Source organism: Trichechus manatus, unplaced genomic scaffold (assembly GCF_000243295.1).
Source record: "Trichechus manatus latirostris isolate Lorelei unplaced genomic scaffold, TriManLat1.0 scaffold00113, whole genome shotgun sequence".
NCBI lineage: Eukaryota > Metazoa > Chordata > Mammalia > Sirenia > Trichechidae > Trichechus > Trichechus manatus.
Window position 1 is genome coordinate 3,329,951 of NW_004444049.1, and position 17,896 is coordinate 3,347,846.

The 17,896-nt window shown below is 56.7% G+C and overlaps 1 protein-coding gene across 1 annotated transcript in view; it reads right to left on the bottom strand.

The window, feature by feature from the left end:
* LRP5 (LDL receptor related protein 5) overlaps positions 1–17,896 on the bottom strand; it is a 101,194-nt gene that overhangs the window by 8,461 nt on the left and 74,837 nt on the right. The window contains exons 16-23 of the mRNA XM_004383888.1: positions 17,112–17,320; positions 13,994–14,184; positions 13,105–13,314; positions 9,578–9,703; positions 8,418–8,654; positions 5,987–6,097; positions 3,886–4,122; positions 2,474–2,613 (exon numbers count right to left, since the gene is read on the bottom strand). Coding sequence (XP_004383945.1) covers positions 2,474–2,613; positions 3,886–4,122; positions 5,987–6,097; positions 8,418–8,654; positions 9,578–9,703; positions 13,105–13,314; positions 13,994–14,184; positions 17,112–17,320 — 1,461 coding nt within the window. The remainder of the gene's footprint in view (positions 1–2,473; positions 2,614–3,885; positions 4,123–5,986; positions 6,098–8,417; positions 8,655–9,577; positions 9,704–13,104; positions 13,315–13,993; positions 14,185–17,111; positions 17,321–17,896) is intronic.

The window sequence follows — 17,896 nt, forward strand, 5'->3', positions numbered from 1 at the left end:
CAAGCTTTCCCCCTTTTACTCTCCTGTACCATTAACACGTATGTCCCGAGGGAGGGGCACCGCAAGCTTTCCCCCATTTACTCTCCTGTACCATTAACACACAGCATTGTTGTGAATCGCCATCCAGTCGATTCCAACTCATGGTGGCCCCGTGTGTGCAGAGCAGAACTGCTCCATAAGGTTTTCAAGGCTGTGACCTTCCAGAAGCAGATCGCCAGGCCTGTCTTCTTAGGTACCTCCGGGTGGGTTTGAATCGCCAACCTTTCGTTTCACAGGCTTAACCGTTTGCGCCACCCAGGAACGAGACATGACATTGACTCAGCCAGTATCTCTGAAATCAATGAATTATTTTGCATCAGTAATATGTGTTAAGGAGCCCTGGTGGCACAGCAGTTAAGCGCTTGGCTAACCAAAAGGTCAGCAGTTTGAACGCACCAGCCATTCCGTGGGAGAAAGGGTGATCTGGTGACCTGCTCCTGTAAAGACTACAGCCTAGGAAACTCTACGGAGCAGTTCTGCTCTGTCCCATGGGGTCGCTGTGAGTCAGAATTGAGTCGACAGCATGCAACAACAACGAAGTGTTCATTAAAAAAACTGAGCCCGTATTACTGATGCAAAATAATTGGTTAATTTAAAAAAGCTGGCTGGGGCAGTGTCCTCTTCTGTTCTGTAAGGAGACTCCCCAGCCCCCAGCAGAGCCTGGGGCAGGGGTGCCTTCTACAGTTGCTGGGGAAGGAGAATCCAGTCTCTGGAGCACCCCCGTGTTTGCACTGGGGGCAAACGGGCTGCTTCTTGGGGTCAGCTTGGCCTCACATGGGTTTCTGGCGTTTCTAGCTGGTGCCATGGGGAATCTGAGAGGCGGGAGACAGCTGGAGCAGCAGGGAGGAAGAGAAGAATGAAGAACCGTGGCGAGTATTCTACCACCAGGCTCTGGGTCCTCACTAGCTCCGCCCCAAGTGCAGCCAAGCACATCCGGCCCCTAAGCGCAGCCAAGCACAGTTGGCCCCTGCAGCCCCCAGAGCCTCAGCTCTGGTGCTGTGACCAGAGATGACAAACACCCTCTGCCTTCCCCGCCTTCCCCGGCCCACCAGCAAGATAAGGGCGGAGCAACACCCCAGGCACAGGGGCACCCAGAGGGCGGGAAGGACACCTGGGTGGACCCTCTGTTTGTAGCCCCTGGCATTGTGGGGCTAGCTGGACAGACCCCAGAGAAAGTGTTGGAGACCCCAGAGAAAGTGCAGGAGACCCCGGGGAAAGTGCGGGAGACCCCGGGGAAAGTGCGGGAGACCCCGGGGAAAGTGCGGGAGACCCTGGCGAAAGTGGGGGACACTCCGGGGAAAGTGCGGGAGACCCCAGGGAAAGTGGGAGAGACTCGAGAAAGTGCGGGAGACGCCAGGGAAAGTGGGGGAGACCCTGGAGAAAGCTCTAGACTGGGGCGGGGGGGGTGCTTTAGGGCCTCACCCTCTTCACAGCTGTCTCCCTGAGGGGTGTGGCTTGGCTGAAGCAGACCCATCACGCCAGGGTCTGCCAAAGCCTCCAGGAGCATTTCAGCCACAGAAGGCATCCCGTGTTGGTCTGTCATTTGGAAAACAATCCAACTACTTTCTGGGAACCAGCAAGGACTTGGGTGGTGGTATGGATTGAACTGTGTCCTCCAAAAAGGTAGGCTGAAGTCCAAACCCCTGGCACCTGTGAACGTGACCTTGTTTGGAGACAGGGTCTTTGAACATGTTCTCGGTTAACACGGGGTCGCACTGGGGCAGGGTGGGTTCTGACCCAATAACTGGTGTCCTTAGAAAAGGGAAGAGACATAGAGGGACAACGGACGTGGAGGCAGGAGTGACGCTGCCACAAGCCCAGGAATGCCAGGGACCATCAGAGGCTGGGAGAGACAAGAAAGAATCTTCCCCTAGAGCCTTCAGAGTGAGCACGGCCCCACTGACACCTTGATTGCAGACTTTCAGCTTTCAGAACTGTGAGACAACACGCTTCTGTTGTTTTCAACCCCCTACTTTGTGGTACTTTCTTAGGCACCCCGAGGAAGTTCACACAGGGTGGGAAATGGGGAGTTCCTGACAGATACGCTGCAGGGAGCTCGCCCGGCACATTCTGAGCAGCTGTGCCCTACGGCCCCCACATGCACGAGGGAGCCCAAGGGGGGACCGTGGGGCGCCTGTGGCCAGAACACAGGCCGGCAGGAAGAACGCCGGAGACACCCAGCCAGAGCCCTGGAAGGGGGGTTAGAGTGAGACTCCATCCCTGGGTGCTCCTGTGGGGCCTCCAGACTGCGCACCATGGGCAAGCACTTCCCTTTTCTAAACAGACAAAAATAAAGGGGGGAGGGTAGTAAGCGCACCCGTCATTCTCTGAGGGGGTTGAAGAGTTGATGGTTTTAGCAACCCTGAGGTCACAGAAGTCCCCAGGCTGGCCAGTGCTGGTGGCAGGATGGTGACAGGCCCCTGATGGCACTCACCGGCGGGTAGAGCGTGGCCTTGGTGCTGGACGAGCTGCTGGATGAGGCCCCAGTGACGTGGTTCCGGTCGTAGAGGGGCACCCCACCCCGGCCCCCCATCAGGCTCACCGAGCTCATCATGGACTTGCTACACGAGATGCCTGCGGGGAAGGGGACAAGGTGGGTCAGGCGCTGGGCTGCCCCAGACACGGCCCATCGTCCTAGCTCTGGCTGTCCACCAGGCACCAGGGTCAGGCAGGAGAGTCCTGTCTGAGCCACAGCCTCGAAGACCCACAGCGCTGCCCTGCAGGCCTCTCTGGCCACCACCAGTGGGAGCTCGTGGAGTTTTATCTGTAAGCCAGGCAGGTAAACAGTACTCCCACTAGGGGTCACTGTAGGCACTGCAGGAGGGACTACGGAGGGTCTCAGCACAGAGCCGGCCCCCCACAGATGGGGCCTTGTTCTCTGCGAAGTGTGCCAGGGTGATGAGGCCACCACCACCACCGGGGGCTCCCAAGAGCTCTTGGGGATCCCCGACAGTCCCACGCCCGCAAGGAGAAGGTCATATGTGCACACGGACATTGGGGTCTGCATGAGGCTGGCTTTGGGGCTCATGGCCCACATGTCCCTGGGAGGGGCTGCAGGGGAGAGGAAGCCAGGCTGTGCAGGCACTGGCTGCCCCCCAGGTGAAGCTGCAGGGGTACCTCCAGGTCTCACAGTGACCCTCGTGGGGTTCTGCACCAATGGACCCCACCTTCTCAGACATGCCACGAGCGTGCTGCGGTATGAACGAGCAAGATTCACCCTTGTGGTGCAGCCCCCGGGCACCTGCAAATGTCACCTCTGGGGTGTGTGTTCCTGATGACCCACAGCGTGGAGTGGTCATAACTATGCTTGGCCACAAACTGGAACTGGCCTCAGGACAAAGCTGTGAGCTACATGAGTGGGCCGTTTGCCTCTCAAGAGAGCCCAGCTGTCCTGTGTTCATTTCCAGGGGACGTGAGGAAACCCTGGTGGCACAGTGGTTAAGGGCTACACCTGCTAACCAAGTGGTCAGCAGTTCGAATCCACCAGGCGCTCCTTGGAAACCCTTTGGGGCAGTTCTGCTCTGTCCTATAGGGTCGCTACGAGTTGGAATCGACTCGACAGCAATGGGTGATTTTGTTCAGGACATGAGAATATCGGAGGTCAAGTCCCAAGTTTCTCCCACACCTCCAATACCAAAGGACAGGTAGTGGCTGTGTAGGCCTCTGTGTTGAGGATTCTGATGCCAGATGCAGGCTCTGCAGGAAAGTCTGAGTGCCGTGATTGATTAGTGATGTCTGTTATGCGCACAAGAAGAGGGCATGGAAGCACCATTCTTGATCCACGGACCAGCTCTCCTGCCTGGACCCTCGCTCTGCCCACAGCCCCTGCCCATCTCGGTTCCTCACCTGTGAAGGGACCGTGCTGAGCACCGCCCGGGGCTATGAAGTTGAGGGGCACGTGGGGGGTCCCGCTGACATACTCGTGCGGGAAGGGCCCATTGGCCCCCGCGTAGCGCTGGCACACCACACGCTGGCACACGAAATAGACACCACCCATGATGAAGAGCGAGAGGATGATACCAATGACAGGCCCGATGGCACTACTGTGGGCGGGGATGTCATCTGCGGGCGGCTTGGTGATTTCTGCCGAGGAAGACAGAGATGGCAACATGAACACCAAAGGGCCCTCCTGGGGGCTGGGGAAGACAGCATGTGCCCTGGAGGGGCTGCTTCTGCCCAGGCCCCAGTGTCCACTGATGGAGGGAAGGAGGAGAGGCAGGGCCCTGGGCTAGAGTGGGGGCCATGCTAACCCCAGTACCACCGACCTGCTGCTCCCCCACTGCCTGGCTCCCCCCACCTACTTCCCGGCAGCCTCTAACTGGCATCTCCCCCAAAGCGGCCTGACATCCGAGCCCCCTTTGTTCAGGGGCTGTGCTGGTGGGACTAGAAGCGTGTGCACCGAGCTCTCCCAGCATGGCCTGCCAAAGCCCGCCTGTCTTGTACCTCAAAGAGCTGGGCGAGCGGCTTAGGGTGGTGACCCCCAGGCTGCTGGTATGGGCAGGTGCTGGGGTCTCTGAGCCCGTCCAGCAGTGGATTTCGTCCATGTGAGGGGCTGGGTGGGACAGCGGGTGCACCCAGGGACCAGCAGGGCTTGTTAAGCTCCCAGCCCGCCTGCCACAGAAGGCCAGGAGTCCTGGCCGGCCCAAAGCGGGGACCAAGCAAGGGATGGAGCATGACTCATGTTCCCTCCTGCTGACTGAAAACCCAAAGGAGGAAACCCGTCAGCCCCAGGGACAGGCCTGTTGGCTCAGGTGACAGGCCTGGCTGTCGATGAATATCACCCCCTGACCCAAGGGGTCCCAAGGACAGACACTGTCAGATTGGAGAACCGCCCACAGAGAGGTGGGCTCAGATCACCCCTTCGCTGCCATCTGGCACAGGCCACTCTCTTATGCTAGTCCCCGAGGTGACTGACCCAGGTAGACACAAGGGTGCAGAAGTGTTCAAGAGCCCCTGGGGGATGCCCTCCTCCCCTCCTCCCCATAGCTGTCTCTCTCCTGTGGTCAGCGCTGTCAGCCAGGTTCCTCCGTAGTAAGAGTAGTCACGTCCCCGGACACGTTGACACAGTCCTACTTCCTGTATGGGACTCTGGCTCCCTTCCTGTCTGAATCTAAGAGCCACTGCCTCCAGGAAGCCTTCCCTGACTGCCCTGGCCTCCTCATCCTCTGGGCCCGCAGCCCTGACTGTACAGGCCGTGGAGGGGCAGGTGGCACACATGGCTGTGCCCTGTGTGTGTACTTGTGTGTGTACCTGTGTATCTGTGTGTCTATATGTCTGTTTGTACATGTCTGAGTGTATCTCTGTATATCTGTGCGGGGGCACGTGTCTGTATCTACATGTGTCTGTATGTGTTCGTGTGCATTTGCATGTTTGTACACGTCTGTGTGTCTGTGCGCCTGTGTGTCTCTGTATACTTGTGTATCTATGTGCCTGTGTGTCTCTGTATGTATCTGTATACCTGTGTATCTACGAGCCTGTACATGTATCTGTGTGTATTTCCATGTGTGTCTACATATCTGTGTATCCCTGTGTGTCTGCACATGTGTGTGTCTGCATGTGTGTGCACCCCGCCCCTCCTCAGCCAACTGCAGCTGCTGGGGGCAGGAGCACGGGCCTCTCAGGGCCCGTCCTGCTGTCTGACTATCTGACCGATGCTGTGGGCAAGGTCCGCGGGCAGACCAGGATGCTCAGCCTGGCCAGCAGGGGGCTCCTGCCTCTGTACCTCTGCCCCCAGGAGCCCTGTGCCCCTAGCTGGGAAAGCCCCAGCCTTGGCCTCCCTCCTCCCCTCAGGCTCCCCTTCCATCGGCCCTCCCAGTTCAGCCCCTGCAGGCCTCCCCGCCTTTGAAGCTCCCACCTCCTCAGCCCCTACCCCGCCTGCCCCTCTCGGAGTGCGGCCGCCACGCTCCTGGGCAGATCCTGGCGCAGGGCAGACCCTGTGACCACTCACCGCACATGAGCTCGTCGGAGCCGTCAATGCAGTCGGGGAAGGAGTCGCACTGCTGCTTGATGAGCACGCACTGGCCGCTGGCGCACCGGAACTGGCTGGGCAGGCAGACGGCTGCGGGAGGCCGCACACTCAGAGGCGCCGGGGCACCCTGCCGAGACCAGCCAGGGCTCCCGGCCCACCCGCCGAGACTGGCAAACGCAAAGCAAACAAATCCGCGTGGGGTGGTCCCGGCTAGCACCCTCCCCCAGCAAGGGCTAGTCTAGGGCTGGCAGGGAAGGGGCCTCAGCGCCTCTTTCCTCCAGGAGGTATCTCCCAGGCCCCGACCGAGGAGACACGGGGAGGCACAGCCATGCCCTCAAGGCTCTCCTGGAGGTGGCACGGGCATGGAGTAGAGTAGCAAACGGAGAGGAGCCCCGTCTGCCCGGAGGACTGGGGCAGGGATGGCCCAGCAGAGGGTCAGGAACAGGCAGCTGAACTCAAGGAGGGCGCACAGACAGCCTGAGCAGTGACCAACAGGACACACGGCTGTAGGAGGAGGGAGAGAAGGCTGGATCCTCGGACCCCGGCTGCTTCCTCCTGTCCCTTCTCCCAAACGCTCCATCCAGAAAGTGCTGCCTGGTCGCTCAGCCATAGCTGACCCACATCCCTGCTCTATAAGCTCCCACTTGCACCGCCCCTCTCCGGGCGCCCCGGCCCCTCTCCGGGCGCCCCGGCCCCCGTCCGGGCATCCCCGCCCCCCGTCCGGGCATCCCCGCCCCTCTCCGGGCGCCCCGCCCCTCTCCGGGCGCCCCGCCCCCATCCGGGCGTCCCCGCCCCTCTCCGGGCTCCCAGCCGGCTGGTTTGCAGTAATGAAGCAGGGGAGGAGGCTTCTGACCTGCCACGGAGCATGGCATTTCACACCAGCACACACACTTAAGAGGGGAGGAAATAGGGGTGGCTCCTAATCCAAAACCAAACCAGCTGCTGTTGAGTCGATTCCGACTCAGGGCGACCCCATGTGTGCTAAGCAGAACTGCTCCCTAGGGTTTTCGAGGCGTGACCTTTCAGAAGCAGATCACCAGGCCTTTCTTCCGAGGCCTGCATAGGTTCGAACCATGAACCTTTTGGCTAGTAGTGGAGTGCTTAACCGTTTGCACCCCCCAGGGACTCCTAGTTCCTAATCAGGGCCAGCAATCCTCAGACATCGCGGGCAACACTGTGCCGTACGCTCAGCACCTCTCCTGGGTGTACAGCAGGGGGCAGCAGACCTTCTCTAGAAAGGCCAGATGGTCACCGTTTTAGGCTTTGAGGACCACATGACCTCTACTGCAATTACTAAAAGCTACGGTTTTAACACAAAAGCAGCCACGGACAATATGTACAGAATGAGTGCGGTAGTGTTCCAATAAAACTTTATGTACAAAAGTAGGCGGCGGACCAGATTTGGTCTGTGGGCCGTAGTTTGCTGACCCCTGTTCTACAGCCTCCATCAAATCCTCAAAGGGGTCGGCACACTGGAAACAATTAACTGTGGCTTCATAGAAACATTTGGGGAAATGACTCTCCAGATCCTCCTCTTCTCCACACTGGCCGCTCATCATGAATGGGGTTGGTGGACAGTCACCAGATGGCATCTAAGAAGAAGCTGGGCCCACAGTTATCCAAGAACAGGACCCAGCAGCTTCAGGGAAGGCAGCAAGAGGGACCACATCAACAGCTCAGTGGCAGTCATGGGGCCGTGCCGCTGACAACACATGGCAGGCAACCAAGCAACAGGCCATTGATAAAAGGAAATTCGAGAAGGAGCACGGAAGATGTATGTTTCATTGTCAAGGCCTAGAGGAAAATCCTGTTGGTCAGAGTGGGCCCAGGATCCCAGAACAAATCTCTATGTAACTAACATTCCAGGTTCATGGTTTGCTAGAAACCACCCAGAGGTAAGTGTTGTTATTTGCCTTGGGTTTCTGTACAACTCTTGACTTGAGTGGGGTAAGGCGAGCCCATTCTCACACCATTCTGCCTTCGAACCAAACTGCCTAGCGGCGGGGGAGGGGGTGTCTGGTTGCTCATTGGGCCTAAAAATAACTTCTTTGCCTCCCAACCTGATGAAGACTTGGTGGTTTCCCTCTGGGTAAAGGTTTTCTAGGAGTGCTGGTCACGCAACGGTTAAGCGCTCGGCTGCTAACCAAAAGGCTGACAGTTTGAACCTACCCAGCGGCTCTGTGGGAGAAAAGACCTGGTGATCGGCTCCCATAAAGATTACAGCCTAGGAAACCCTACAAGGCAGTTTCTGCTCTGTCACCTGGGGTCATCATGAGCTGGAATTGACTCAATGGCACAAAACAACAATAGCAACAAAGACTTTATGGAGCTCCTATTGTGTCCGGCCAGCTGGACGTGAGCTCTGCAGCTTGGACAGCAGGGACGGGGTGGTCAGCTGACCGGGGCTCACCGTCGCAGTCGGCCTCGTCCGAGCGGTCCTGGCAGTCGGCCTCTCCATCACAGCGCAGGCGCAGGTCCACGCACTGACCGCGCTCACAGGGGAACTGGGCGGCCGAGCACACGGGGCAGCCGTCCTCATCGCTCTGATCGTCACACTCAGGGAAGCCGTCGCAGCGCCAGGCCGCAGGGATGCAGTCGATCTCGCCCGTGGCACACGCAAACTGGTCAGGGGAGCACGTGGGGGGCTCTGGGCAGGGACAGAGCACGGGGTCACCCCCCGCCCAGCTGGCCAGGGGAAACCCAGCAATGGAAACGCATGCAAGCTGGTGCTCCCAGGCGCCCTGCTGCAGGGTGCTGTCCCCACACTGTCTCTACTGCCAGGTGTGTCCTAGTCACCAACCCGCCTCCAGCTTAGCAGGTGATGAAGGCAGGGGACAAATAAACGTGTGCCGGAAGTAGGTGTGCATATATTTTTTTAAACCACTGGAGGGAAAAGGGGCCTGACTGGGAACCTCGGCAGGTATGACACCAAGGAGAAAAGCTGGAAACTCGGTCCTGCCTGCTGAGAAGCTAGGTGGCCTCTCCTCTGGGTCTCAGTCTCCATACGCACCACGAGGGCACTGGACAAGGGGACCCAGATCTGTCCCTCCTAGCTGGGCTGGGCTGTCAGGCCAGTGTGTACAACTGTTCACCGTGTGCATGTGAGCTTCCACTGCACCCCCATGGTGAGTAGGGAGTCAGAGCAGACGGTCGGCACCCGCTATGTGCTTGTGGTGGCTTGAGTAAGGGTGGGGGGCAGGACTCAGTCACAATGCTCCTTGGCTGGAGGGCAAGGGGTAGTTGGGCAGGACGCAGTCAGAGAGACCCAGGAAATAACAGGGGGGGTCAAAGAAGTCTCAAGAGAAATTAAAAACTATTTTGAATAAATGAAAATGAAAAGACAACTTATCAAAACTTGCGGGTTGCAGCAAAAGCAGTTTTTAGAGGGAAATTCATAGCACTCAATGCATATATTAAGAAAGAAAGGAGGGCAAGAGAAAAGACCATCTGCTTTGGAGAGTGGATGTCACAGGGACTGTGAGTTAAAAAGGATGCCAGGCAGTGACCTGGCAGGCAGAGAACCAGCTCCCTGTCCATCGTCCCAACAGAAAGAGCCGAGGTCACACCTACCGCCACAGGTCAGGAGGTTCTGCAGGAGCACGAGGTGGACGGGGCAAGAGCAGCGTGGTGTGCCGTCGCCCTTGGCGATGCAGATGTGAGAGCAGCCGCCATTGTCCCAGGCACATGGGTGGGCCGCTGCAGAGAGAGAACAAGGGAGGAGGCTAGGCTCTGGCTCCCACTGCAGGGCTGTGGTCCAGCGGTGGAACGGGTGGGGGCCAGACGAGAACGCACAAGAACTGGCACTCCCTGTGTGCCAGGCACCCACAGCAGCCTACAGAGGATGTTTCTATGAACATCCCCACGTTACAGATGAGGAGAAGGAGGATGCAAACCGTTAAGGAACTCGCCCAGCTTCACACACCAGCCCATCTGCACCAGCTTCTACTGCACCAGTGCCCATCACCCTCCACTGCCCACCTGAACGCCTCTGCCTCTCATGGTGTAGTGCTTGGGACTGTGACCCCCATGTCCGAACCCCAGAACCTATGAGGGTGACCTTATTTAGAAAAAAGGTCTCTGCAGATACGATGAAGTGAAGCATCTTGGGATGAAATCGCCCTGATTACCCAGGTGGCCCTAAAGCCAATGACAAGTGTCCTTCTAAGAGACAGAAAAGACAGACGCACAGGTGGGTCACATGCACACAGGCAGGCGGTTGTACATGCTGGCCTGGCAGCCCGGCTTATCCAGGAGGGACAGTTCTGGGTCCCTCTGTCCACTGCCTTTGTGTGAAGATAGAGGTAAAGACTGAAGTGATGCGGCCACAGGCCAAGGAACACCTGGAGCCAGCAGAAGGTGGAAGAGGCGTGGCAGGATCCTCCCCCAGAGCATTCAGAGGGAGCGCGACCCTGCCAACACCTGGATTTCAGACTTCTAGCCTCCAGACTGTGAGAGAATTGATTTCTGTTGTTTGAAGCTACCCAGCTTGTGCTCATTTGTTATGGTGGAAATGCAGACACGTGAGAATTAACACAGCAAAAGCACTGAGGCCCTGGGGAAGTCAGATTGTTCAATGAATCAAATATGACACTAATGCCTGCATGAACAGGACAGGTCAGCGGCGGGGAGGGCAGGCTTACACACCCTCAGGCGGGAAGAAATGACATAAACACTCTGCCCCCTCCCCAAAGGAAATAACAGTGTCCCTGCCCAACTGCAAGGATTAGGTGTTTTTAAAAATGGTAGAAGTCGTGGTTTAGAGCAGAATTGGCAAACATTTTCTATAGAGGGCCAAAAAGTAAATAATTTTGCCTTTGTGGGCCAGAGCACCTCACAGCTACTCCACTCTACCAGGGGTAGCCGAAAAGCAGCTGTACACAGGGCATAAACACACGAGCATGGCTGTGTTCTAATAAAACTTTATTTACAAAACAGACAAGAGTCTGTATGCCAACCTCTGGTTTAGAGTCTAGCTGTGAGATCTTATGGGAAAGCAGGCTGGGATCCACGTCCCAAGCAAGCATGGGAACACTCATCTGGGTATTTCCTGCCTTCACTAAAAACAAGAAGAGTCTCCGTGTCACCCTGAACATCTTAACATTAGCACTCCTGGGACAGCCCCAGTGTGCAGCCCCATCCCTGCTCTGAATATGTTCCTGGCACTCTTGTCCCCTCAGCTCCAAGGAGCTCTGCTCAGTGGCCTGGGTTCCTGCTGACACCAGCAGGCAGTGGCCCTGGCCTTGGTAAATTCAACATCCACTATCTGATCGTTTGCCAGAATCCTGAAGGCCCGTGACCCACAGGAGTCTGGACCTCTGCTAAGGAAGGTGTTGGGGGTCAGGAAAATTTGGACGTCCTAACTCCTATCCATAGATTATCCAGAAGCTATTTACCCAGTAGCTTCACTTATCCAGGGCAGAGAAAGACAGACAGACAAAGAGAGACGGAAAGAGGGACAGAGAGTGTGCAGAGGGCCCAGCCTTGGAGGCCCTCTCCCTGGCGTCTCCCAGGCTGAGATGCTGTGGACAGCAGAGACGCTGTGCACCCCCAACTCCCTGGCACCCCATCTCCTGGCCAATCTCCAGCTCCATGACCATGGTGAGGCATGGCGCCTGTGACTGTTCCTTTACACAGCAAAAGGGATCTGCAGATGTGATTAAGGCCAGCTGACCTTGCGTTCATCACCAGAGAGATGGACCTCATTGAACCACAGGCGCCCTCTAAAGCAAAGTGCTCTCTCCAGCGGAGGCTGAGGCCAGAGGAGAGGGTGGGAGGGGTTTCCCCCAAGGGAGGTGCCCACAGGAGAGAGAAGGGGTCCTGGGGCCAGGACCTGAGAGTGACCTAGGAGCTGACGGTGGTACCAGCCTCAGTCCTACGATGGCCCACAACCTGAGTGAGTGTGAGCCCCGCTGGTCACCACCTTGACCTGGCCACTTTGCAAGGGGCTGTGTGGAAACTTCACATTTACAGTTTATTGCCAGCAGTATAGGCCTAGCTCCCTGGGGACTGTGGCATTGTTAATGCCTAGCTTGCAGACTTCACTTCTGCATGCTCCTATGATTTTGATTTGTTTTCCTCCTATCCTCCCTCTTGCTTTCCCATGATATTTTCTTTTTTGTTATTCTTTCTCCCTCCTCCTATTCCAGTAAGATTAACTAAAGTTTCTCCTTGGAGGGTGGCAGAACAAATTGGTAACCCTCAAGGACTAGGATTAACTCATCTGCAACATGACAATTGTGGCTAACGGTGCCAGATACCCTTCAAGGATTGCCAGTAAGAAGTGAGATCACCTGGGACATGCAGAATGTAACCACCGGAAGAGAAACTATAACCCCGTCCATATAAAACCTTCAGCCAGTCTCCAGTCAGGGAGACAGGTCTTCTGGAGGAGCTCATTCCCCTCTGTCTCCTGTATATTGATATACAATAAAACCCTCTTGCTGCTCACCTCACCTGTCTCAGGATTGGCTTCTGCGGCAGGCGGCTCAGACCCACCACTGTGGTAACAACATGAGCCCCTGAGCGAGCCCCAACCCCCAGAACTCTGAGGTGAGAAGAGGGTATGCTCCCAGCTGCCAAGTTTGTGGCCATTTGTTAGGCAGCTACAGAAACTGGACACAGGGGCCTTTGGGGACATCTGGACATCTCGCTGAACCCCAGGGGGGCAACGACTAGTGATGGGGATGGGGTCATACCCCCGCTGAGCCCGTTTCCTACTTAAGGTCAGACAGGCCATGTACTGCCTGGACCTGCCTGTCTTCCTGCAGGGACAGGGCTTGGGCATAGACAGGGACAGGGATAAGACTAGGGTAGGGTCTATGCTCTGAGCAGAGGCGCACTCTCCCAGGCCCAGGCCTCCCCAGACCTGCAGGAACACCACCCCACACATCCCCCTGCCCCCCACCACCCCCTTATCCGCCCTGCACGGCCTGCCCCCCTGTACACACCCTCTGCTGGCGGTCCCCTGTACACATCCCCTGCCAGCAACACCCTTCATGGCCCGCCCCATCCCACACACCCCTCACTGCCGGCGCCACCCCTGCATGGCCTGCACCCCACACTCCTTCTGCCCCCGCTGCACCCCTCCACCAACATACAGAACTCCTCCAGGCTGACTTCCTCCACAGCGTGGATGCCGGTGAGGTGGGCTATCCGGCCCTGCACGCGCGTCCGCTGGTACCCGGTGGTCTTCTCCACGCGCTCAATCATTTGCTGCTGGCGGTCGGCCCAATAGAGGTGGCTGCCGAGCATGGCCAGGCCCACGGGCTGCACGATGTTGGCGTCCTCCAGGGTCAGGCGGTTGGCTCCTGCAGGGACAAGGGCCACACTGATGGTGGCTGACCACTAGAGCTCAGCCCCTGGGTGTGAAGTGGGAGCAGGGGGGTCTAAAGGGAGGGCCGCCGGGGAGGCTGGGGCCGCTGGGGAGGCCGGGGCCGGCGGGGAGGCCGGATATCTTGCTTCCACCTGGGCTAGCCTGGCAGTGAAGCCAATGTGGGGATGAGGGCCATATGTCCACCACGGACCTGGTCACTGTGCCTCCCCTCCCTGTGGTATGGAGGAAAAGCTATGGGGACCCATTCACCCCTCCAGGCACTAGGCTTCTCTCCTGGGAAGGTGCCCCCCGGCATGGGGGCCTCCCCAGCAGAGCGGCTGCCAGCATGGGCACTGAAGGCAGAGGCTGGGGTGTGAGTTCTGCTCTGCCCCCTGTGCTGTGTGACCCTGGGCAGCTTGCTCACCCTCTCTGAGCCTCATCTGTGCTTCTGCCACATGGGAGAAGACCTAACCCCGGGGAGCCACCAGGTGAGGATCACATGCAATGTACATAAAGCCCGTGGCACGGCGCCCAGGGTGCGGTAGGCCTTCACCACGAGGTGGCTGCGCCGTTACTGAAAAGGCAGGCCGGGGCGTTTCCGAGCAAGCGAGACCCATGGGCAGCTGATGGACTCGATTCTGGCAGAGGACCCCGGGGGGGGCCCGGGCCAGCACCTGACAGGTCGCAGCTCTCGATGCGCTTCAGGTCCGCGTCCACCCAGAAGAGCTTGCCCAGCCTGTTGTCCACCACAAGGGCCACGGGGCGGATGAGGCCGGTGGTGAAGAGAGCTTCGCGCTCGGTGCCGTCCAGGGCTGCGCGCTCGATCTTAGCTGTGCGGTCCTGCATGTTGGTGAAGTAAAGGTACCTGCGGGCGGGAAGGGAGCGAGCGGTGAGCTCCAGCCACACAGCTCCCCCGCGCCCGGCCAGGACTGAGCGTCCAGAAGCTCAAGACCAGCCGCTGGCCGTTCGACATCAAGTGGGGCTTTGGGAATGTACCGGTCAGACAGCCCCGGCCTCTGAGTCTGGCTCCAGAGGCTGAGGGGTCATGTCCCCTTCTAGCTGCTCAGGAGTCCCAGGCCTGCGGGAGCCCAGCCTCGAGGGTGGCTCACTCGGCTCTGAGCAGCCACCTTAAACACGAGAGCTTCTGCTCTGAGCCCTCTGTACGTGCCACAGAGGCTGCTACTACCGCTGCCCTCACTCCTACAGACGGGGAAACTGAGGCTCCGAGACTCCACCTCCCTGGCCCAGGGGGACCCAGCAGAGGAGCCAGGATTCAAACTCAGGTCCACCAAACCCTAGAACCTGTTTCTGATAGCTTTGCAGGACTTCTTATATTAGCCTGATCTCAAGATTGTTACTGTGGGATCCCATGGAAACCTGGCTACATACTGACCGCAGATGAATTTGGAATAGCCACTAATGAAGACTAATTTGAAATTCTCGACATATTGTAGACTCCTATTGGGTTACAGGGAGCCCTGGTTGCACAGTGGTTAAGAGCTCAGGTTGCTAAGCAAAAGGTCGGCAGTTCGAATCCAGCAGCTGCTCCTTAGAAACCCTACAGGTCTACTCTGTCCTATAGGGTTACTATGAGTTGGAATTGACTCAGTGGGTTTGGTTTTCAGGTCTGGTTTATTGGGTTATAGACAGCCCTGGTAGCACAATGGCTAAGTACTTGGCTGCTGACCTAAAGGTCGGCAGTTTGAACCCACCAGCCACTCCATGGGAGAAAGATGTGGCAGTCTGCTTCCATAGAGATTACAGCCTAGGAAACCCTACGGGGCTGTTCTACTCTGTGCCATAGGGTTGCTTTGAGTTGGACTTCAACTCAATGGCAGTGGGCTTAGTTTTGATTATTGGGTTATACGTAGCAGTTGTCGTCTGCTGTCAAGTCAATTCTGACTCATAGCGACCCTATAGCGCAGACTAGAAGTGTCCCATTGGGTTTCCTAGACTGTAATCTTTACGGAAGCAGACTGCCACATCTCTCTCCCACAGAGCAGCCGGGGGGTTCAAACCACCGACCTTTAGGTTAGCAGTGAGTACTTAACCACTGTGCCACCACGGCTCCTTGGGGGTATAATATTAATGGGCCTGTGTTATGTTCCGATGGTACAGAAGACACCACCCTGTTCCTCCCTCTCGTCCCCAAGCCTTCCAGCACTGGGTTGTGTCTCTGAACTTCGTGTTATGCGGCTGTAGTCCCCCTCCCACGCTGGTTATATTCCTTCTGGGACCCTCTAGTCTGTGAACCCATCCTTGGAGCCCTCACCCCCACCTCAGACCCTGAGGACTAACAGGGGGGAGCATCAGGGATCACCACAGAAAGCAGGGATTGACCACACAGCATAGAAGAGCCGAGACCACCCGGGAATGGCTGGCTTGGGAGGTAGTGAGCTCCCTGTGGTGGGATATCCGCAAGTGTAGAACCAGCCACCACCTGGGATGCCGTGGAAGGGACTGCGTATAGGGTTCAAGTCTGATGGGATCGTGTGAACCCTATAAATTAGAATTCACATCTTTCCACCGTTGTTTTCTCATTGAGAATTCTTTCCCGTGTCTCAGCACAACCCCCTGCTTCCCCTCTGTTACGGATTGAATTGTGTTCCCCAAAAATATGTGTTGTAAATCCTAACCCCTATAGTACTTGAGGGGCCCTGGTGGCACAGTGGTTAAGAGTTCAGGCTGCTAACCAAAAGGTCAGCAGTTCGAATCCACCAGCCGCTCCTTGGAAACCCTGTGGGCCAGTTCCATTCTGTCCATAGGGTCGCTGTGAGTCAGAATCGACTCTACAGCAGCAGGGTTTTTTTTTTTTTTTTTTAAATCTTTACAGAAGCCGACTGCTACACCTTTCTCCCTCAGAGTGGCTGATGGCTTTAAACCACTGACCTTTCAGTTAGCAGTGAAGTGCTTAACCACTGTGCCACCAAGACTCCCTTTTGTCAAGTACTGTTCCGTTGTCCCGTTGCCAACGAGTTGATTCCAACTCATAGTGACCCTACAGGAGAGAGTAGAACTGCCCCAGAGGGTTTCCAAGGAGCGGCTGGTGGATTCAAACTGCCGACCTTTTGGTTAGCAGCCAAGCTCTTAACCACTGCACCACCAGGGCTCCATCCTTGGAAACCCTGTGGGCAGTTCCACTGTGTTCTATAGGGTGGCTGTGAGTCGGAATCTACTGGATGCAACCGGAATACTTGAGGAAGTAATCCCATTTGGGAACAGGGTTTTCTTTGTTATGTTCATGAGGTCATTATCAGTGTAGAATGTGTTTTAAGCCAATCACCTTCTGAGATATAAAAGAGCAGATTAGGCGGAAACAAGGACAAACAGGGAAAGATAAATGCCACATGGAGATCTCCAAGGACTGCCGAGAACAAGGCTAGACAAGGATTGTCCCCCAGAGAAGACAGAGAGAGCTGGTGCTCTGAATCTGGACTTCTAGCCTCTTGAACTGTGAGAAAGTAAGTACCTGTTTATTAAAGCCCCCCCGTTTGAGGTGTTTCTGTTACAGCAGCACTAGGGACCTGAGACACCCTCTACCACACTTTCTGTTAAGCTTCCTTGTCAGCATCTCTGCCTCCCTGAGTGATGGAGATTGGGTCTCCGTTTCCATCTCTGTTCTGACTGCTTGTGGCAGGAATCCTGGAACGTTGGGGCCGAAAATCCCTCCAGCCTCCTAGAGGTTGGCATTTGCTGAGAGGTCACACTGGCCAGTGTGAGGTCTGGCACGCCCAGTGAGGTCTGGGGGGCCCCCCATGCCCACGGCGCCCTGCCCACTCGCTGGCCTCCTACCCTCGTTCCGCGTTGACGACGATGGCCCTGGGCTTGTCTCGGTCCCCACGGAGCACCACGCCCATGGCCTCCCCGCTCAGCCGGTGGACATTGATGGTGTTGGTGGCCTCGCACGTCCAGAACAGCGTCCGGCTGTAGATGTCGATGCTAAGGTCATGGGGCTGCCGATCTGAGCTCTGGCTCTGGCCGGGAGAGGTCAAGACGTAGGGCTGTAGGACAGTAAGAAAGCAAAGCTCGGCCGTCATGAAAAGGCATTGTGCCACAGTGAGGAATCACTTCACCCCACTAGAGTGTCTATTATCAGAAAAACGGAAAATAGCAAGCATGCCGAGGATGTGGAGAAACTGGAACGCTTGTGCATTGCTACTGGGAATGTAAAATGGTGGAGCTGCTGTGGAAAAGCTTCGTGGTTCCTCAAAAAGTTAAATATACACTCACTACAGGACCCAGCAATTCTGCTCCTGGGCATATACCCAAGAGAGTTGAAAGCAGGGACTCACACAAACACCTGTACACCGAAGTTCACTGTGGCATCATTCACAACAGCCAAAAGGTAGAAACAACTTAAATGCCCAGCAACGGATGAGTGGGCAGACACAATGTGGTACATACTTACAATGGGATATTACTCAGCCATAAGGAGAAACCAAGTTCTAATACATGCTACAACATGGGAGAACGTAGGAAACATTACGCTGAGTGAAATAAATCAGACCCAGAAGGACAAATACTGTATGACACCCCTGTGATGGTTAAGATTGTGTGTCAACTTGGCTGGGCCATGA